The 6,479-nt window shown below is 39.8% G+C and overlaps 1 protein-coding gene across 1 annotated transcript in view; it reads left to right on the top strand.

Annotated features, from left to right (window-relative positions):
- The first annotated feature begins 989 nt into the window (after positions 1-989).
- The window catches only part of LOC106814524, a 13,170-nt gene continuing 7,680 nt past the window's right edge, over positions 990-6,479 (top strand). Inside the window, exons 1-3 of the mRNA XM_014818840.1 lie at positions 990-1,068; positions 1,799-1,924; positions 2,861-3,050. Coding sequence (XP_014674326.1) covers positions 990-1,068; positions 1,799-1,924; positions 2,861-3,050 — 395 coding nt within the window. The remainder of the gene's footprint in view (positions 1,069-1,798; positions 1,925-2,860; positions 3,051-6,479) is intronic.

Raw genomic sequence — 6,479 nt, 5'->3', positions numbered from 1 at the left:
TCGCGCCATGTATACCTCTCTCACTAGTCTTGTCGCGGTCCTGTTGACCTCTCTCACTAGGTCTTGTCCGCGGTGTGACCTCTCTCACTAGGTCTTGTCGCTGTCACCTCTCTTCCCACGTAGGTCTTGTCGCGGCTGTCACCCCTCTCTCACTAGCCTCTTGCTCGCAGTGCTTTTTAGTCGGTCTCCACTTCGCTGCAATATCACGGTGCGTTCTCCTCGTATCGAACAGAATCGTGAGAAGCTCCAGCTCTCGCTCCGCCATCCCCTCCTCCCAGAGAAGAAGAAGAAGAAGAAGCGACAAGGAGACTAAGCAAAAGAGTCAGCCCGTTCGCTCCTGGCCTTCGCTTGCAGGGGTGTCTGCCTCGTGTATAATGTGCCCAATAAATGTATTGCATGCATGTACGATTTAAAGATGTTTAGGTCTTGTGTAGTTGCCCAGCTGGTGTGAAGCGATGATAAGAGCCTGTAAAGTAGTAGAGCAGTGGCTAGTAGTCCGGCGGTGTGCGAGTGCTGCCAATAACATGTATTTGCAAACTGTACGATGTAAAGCATGTTAGGTTTGATGTAGCTTCAGCTGCGCCTTGCAACGCGCAATGCTAGACTGTAAACGGAGTAGAGCGTGGGTAGGAGTGTTAGCTTTGCTGCTAGCTTCAGCTGCGTTGGAAGCGTCTGTAGAAGCTTATGTAAAGGAGTTAGAGCCGTAGCAGGAGTGGCGCATGGGGAGTGGTGCCAATAAATGTATTAAATGTACGCGGATTTAAATGTTCCCAACTTTAATAGTCATTAAATTAATGCCGTCATACATAAACATATTATATATATACGATATATATATATATATATATATATATATGGTCATGCCTCATGCTCCATAGAGTAGTTGTCGGGTTTAATGTCATTTAGGTTAGGGTTAGGCGCGTCCGGACGCCAGATCTGAAGACGCCCACGAAACGAAACTTCAACCGCTGGTGAAAGAAGACCAGGCCATGCTGAAGCGGGTGCGGTTGGGCCTGGAGCCAGATAGAAATGAGCGGCAAGGAAAGGAGTTTGAGGAGCTGGTGAAAGGTGTTTATATAATATGATCACTTAATAATTTACATATATAAATCACTGACCACTCAAATTTGCTCAATTGAGACAATCGATTATGAAATTACATATTATTATTGTCCTAATTCTTTATTACAAAGTAAATACTTAAATGTTTATATGATCACTAAATTCACTATATAAAGTGTCACTATACAATAAGGCAATTGTACATATTTACAACAAGGTCAACACAAATTGTTTCATCTTAATTGCGAGCCTACATGTGATTTATATAATAGTCAGATTCCGACACGTTTTAAGTGTTTAATTACATGACACTCTACACAGTGAGTGTATTGCGAAGGGGATAAAATCTTGGTCATCGCGCTAAGTGAAATGATGGATTTGGACCTAAATTTTTGATATACACATCAAGAAAGAAACCAATTTCAGGTAATTACGTCTCTCCTATACATAGAGAGAGAGAGAGAGAGAGAGTTGTGTCCTTCTGTCTATTATCATGTACAACTAAATGGAGGATTATTGAGTGATATATTGAGTTAAGGGCTACAATGAATGGGAGGGGGGGGGAGACACCAAAAACAAATATCTAGTTCAAATTTGGTATTGAGATATCTTCCGCATAATGAGGCATGTAGCCATCTATCGAATGTATAATAAAACAAAAAATATTATTAATTTGTTTTCATAATCATATATGTAACTACACTGTTTTTAATGTTTCTATGGTGTGTTCTTATAGCACTGGCAGACTTATCTGGATCTACCGCCATCTCAGAGCTAAAGTTCAGATGTGGCATCTGCAGGGAGTCCTACAAGATCTGTGGGGACAGGAGTGCGTCCGGAAGGATAACCTACTTTAAGAAAGGTAACGGTAACAAATATTACTGTTTGTATATATTATATAATATAAAGTCCAACGGTCACCCTCTTTACAAGTACATGTAGATTAGACTTAGAGATTCAATTTTGTATTTGTTATATTTATATTTTTTCAAGTCACTGGAATTTACATATCGACATGTGTACCGAGTGTGATTATTTTTATCAAATTACACCAATGCCCAAACAATATCATTTAAGTATACACCTGCAGCAAGTTACCATATACTGGAATGATCTGTATTCACTTTTCAGCCCGTCTGTCGTCTGTCTGTCCATTAAATATTGCCTGAAGATTTCTTCCATAAATACTGTTTGTTACACATCTTCTGTTTCTTCTGATTTTTGGTCCGACTCTTTTTAGAAGAGTTGTCCCCCTTTTTAAGCATGTCGGGACAATTTCTCCTAAATTGATTGACCGATTTCAACTATATTTGGCACACATCATCGACACCCAATGCAGTTGACTAGTTGTACATATACAATTGATATTTTTAGTCACACCCTTTAAGAAAGAGTTATCTCCCTTAAAAAATAAATTTTCTTGTTCGGACGACTTGCACAGTTCCGACTTATTTCATCCATATTTTGTACACATCATCGGACATCGGTACCCCAAGGTACAATGTAGTTGTACATTCATGTGTGATTGATTTTTTTTTTTAGATCTCTTAATAATGTTATTCGCCTAAATACTGGGCCGATCTCATCAATACTTTGCATGTAGTGGGTGAAGTCAAAAACCAGTGTGATCCATGCATTGTTGCGCATATTTAATGTTCAGTTCAAAATTGATCTACATGTTAAGTTATGATGTATACATGTCTTATTTTATTTGGAAGTGGGGGACATACAGTCCATGATTTGATTGTGGAATACACAAATACAATGTTAGGTACAATAATAATTGGTTATGTTACAGTTCATTTCGACAACTGCAGTCGGAAAAGGAGTGAAGCTGAAAAGGAAGCAAAGAGTAGTTCTAAGATCACCATGTTCTTGAAGGTCAAGCCCCAGTCAAACGTCGGCAGTTCAGCGGATGAGGATATCGACAGGATCTGTGACCTGGACGGCGTGGACATGGTGGCTCCCGAGTTGGAGGACGAATCTGTGTAAATATTTATTGACTTTGACATTTGAATACAATCAGTTGAAGTATTTGCAGACGTGTGCCAAATATGTGTCGCCAAATCACTCATATCGGTGCCAAATTAATATGTATTTTATATGTTCTAACATAATGTAATGCTTTTCATTATATGCCTATCAATGATACACGCAACTTTCAACGCACACAATCCGCTTGTCTGGATTCCACACGTGTGTGATCTGACGCTGTATCACACATACATCAAAATACTCTGGATCACTGACGTCATCAGTCACAATACTTCCGGTTATGAATGTATTAGCGTGCGTCGCGTGCTGCATAAAGTCCCTACGTATTGCAAGTCCTACAACTACAATTCTCACTTTTTATGTTAATTATGAATTCATTTGTTCAATTCAATTCATAGCCATTGTCATGTTATACATGTTTTTGAGGCAATGGCAAATAATTATTTGTTTGTATGTGTTCACGCCACGCCGTGCCTGCGTGCATGCGTGTCTGTGTGTGCATGCCGCAGCGATTGTGTGTGTGCATATAAGTGTGCGTCTGTACAAGTTTGCATGCGTGCGTGTGTGTGTGGCATAAAGTGTGTTGTCAGTAAAGTGTGCATGCGTGCGTGCGTGTGTATGTGCATTAAAGTGTGTGTCATAGTAAAGTTTGCATGCGTACGACTGCTGCGTGTGTGCGTGCGTGTGTGCATAAAGTTTGTGTATGTGCGTGCGTGTATGCGAGCGTGTGTGTGCATGCGTGCGAGCATGCTTGCGTGCGTGTATGCGTGCATACATGCATATGTCTGATTTCACATGTGTGCATAAATGCGTAAGCGCGCACACATGTTAATGTTCGTGCAGATGTGTGCATGTGATTTATATGCGCTTATATGATCTTATATGCGTACGTACGCACGCATAAAAACATTTTGTTCCTTTGTATATGAGCACATGAGGTGTCGAGTTGACAATTTTTATTTAATTGTTTCAACTTTCATTGTATAAATTATTTGTCAGGTTTGGCCTGTGGGCATATGGCTTTAGTACATTTATGCTTTATGAAACAATGTATGTACAGTTGATATATTGCACAACTGCATGATCCTGCATATACATCACAGAGTTGCCACAAAGTTAGATTATCTTAGATAATTTTACATGCATGACACCGAGTCTGATCATGAAGGAAGGAAGTGATGACTTTATATTGACTTATTTACAGTTAGTATCTGTGACGAGTTACCTCCCCTCTTATATCAGACTTGTTTGACAACAAATAAATAGGTCAACGGAGTTATTGATCGATAAAAACATGTTCTAACAATGGCATGACAGTGTCTAACGTACACCCAAGTCATACTTACTGTTTATTTCGCAGTGTGGCAGTCTTGGCAAGCAATGGAACGCCCATGTCCCACTGTTGTTGTGTTGTAATTGCAAAGTTTTCCGTCCTGCTGCTAGACTTGTCCAACCGAAATAACTTGATCGACATGTCGTCGAAACCTAGTTTTGATGCGGTCTCCCGCAGCCCCAAAAACTCTGTCAGGTGCTTTTTAAAATCCCCGAGATTGTCATGTGTTGGCGAAATATAAACTTGCGATCGTACGCGCTCAACTGGCTGTCCTGGCTCCTTGCCTTCGCCATCAAAATAGCCGACAATCACTTTCACGACCGGGTCCGTCGCCATTTTAGATTTCCCGCCAAGCTGTCGACAATTAGGAATTAGGCCCCGCAGTATGTATACCGTACTCAATATGGTGTTACAGGATATTACAGTTTCACATAATCGCTATATATACACAGACGGGACCGCAGCTATACGGGGAGATAACTCTTCAACAATGAATACAAGCCTGGTTCTCATGTCTGCGTTGTACATCAAAACTGCAAAGATGGCGCGGCGCGACCGCCCGACAAGATCCGACAAGGCCAAGACTCAAATCTGCTTTAAATTCGAAGATAACACGTATTTCACGCTAAACATTAAATTTATTATCACGTTTCATGGTAAAAAATTAGACATTTTCACGCTAACGCTAATTTCTAGAGGGGAATCACGAGTCACGCCAGGCCAAAATCACGCTTGACGTTAAAATAAAATGATTTTTCACGCTAACGCTAATATATGCCATTTCACGCTTCACGCTAAACCCCATCGGCACCCTCAGTGAGTATGGGTTTGGCGAGTACAACAAGGTGAATTTACAATGTCCGGATATGTAATACAAGGAAGAAAGCTTGGCTCAGCACTTAAATCCGCTTTGCTGATTGTGTATGGATCAATACTATTTATGGAAACCAATTTTTGTAAATATCTATCTTTTGTTTTGCTATCTATAAGGTGGAAATTACGAAGATCTTGTAGAACATTCCGCCATCATGTTGTTATTGAAGTGTTGTGTGTAATCCGAAATGGCGATTGACTCTTGTTTTTAGATTATGCGTGAAGTCAGTGAGAACCCTCTATTACCGGTCTCCACTTGGACTTGTACATGGTTTTAGTTCCATAACTCGCCGCTAGGGTGAATCGCGCACGCGTAACATAGGGATGGCGCCCTGTCGCTAGCAGCATGTTTAATCTACTTATATTGTTATTGTTTTTATAGTTCTTTTTTGTGACCTTTGACAATAGAGTTTTTATATCTTTGCTATTTATATTATGTTGTAATTCAACAGAAGCATTTTTGTCTGAATGCGATTGACCTGGATGACCAAAAATTTAGTTTTCTTTTTATAATTTATTAGTTAGTTTAGCTTGAACTTGTTGATTTTCACTACTCAGTGGTGGCGCAGCAGGAGAAAGCATCTTTTCCATAAACATATGGCACATATAAACAGTATATCAAAGAAAGAATACCTTCTTGGAGCTGTTGTAGCCTTCAGAAGTAACTGAACTCTGTTCTGCTTCTGTCTCTGTTTCTGTGTTGAAAACAATTATCATAGTCCCATTAAAAATAATTGTATCCTTACATGGATACTATGGTTCATGTCTCCCAGCCGCGCCGCGCGCTCGGTTCGCCGCAGAGAATTCCCTTCCGCTCTATAACTCGACCCCTAATTGAACCTAGCGTGACCAAACTTGGTATACAGGGGTTCATTAGTAGTAAAGACACATGTTGAAATAAGATTATAAGACCTTTTCTGGAGGCCAAAATAAGACCTTTTTACACGATTTCTGATGGATCACGACTATAAAGTACACTAATAATATTTATATACACAATTGCACAGCAGATTCAATTATTCCGTATTATATATACAACAATTCTTACTCAAGTCGAGAACAGTTTTATAAAACAATTTATATAAAATATTGTAGCGGTTGACGAAATAAAATATGTAGAGGGCTATTGCAGAGATGGGATCATGTTTAACAGCAGTTCTATTTAACACAGTTATATCACAATAGTCGGAATATCTGGGACTAGCTAGCTCAAAAT

Source organism: Priapulus caudatus, unplaced genomic scaffold, assembly GCF_000485595.1.
Source record: "Priapulus caudatus unplaced genomic scaffold, Priapulus_caudatus-5.0.1 Scaffold937, whole genome shotgun sequence".
NCBI lineage: Eukaryota > Metazoa > Priapulida > Priapulimorpha > Priapulimorphida > Priapulidae > Priapulus > Priapulus caudatus.
Note: the sequence above shows the minus strand (reverse complement) of the source record. Positions and strands in the feature narration are given on the sequence as shown.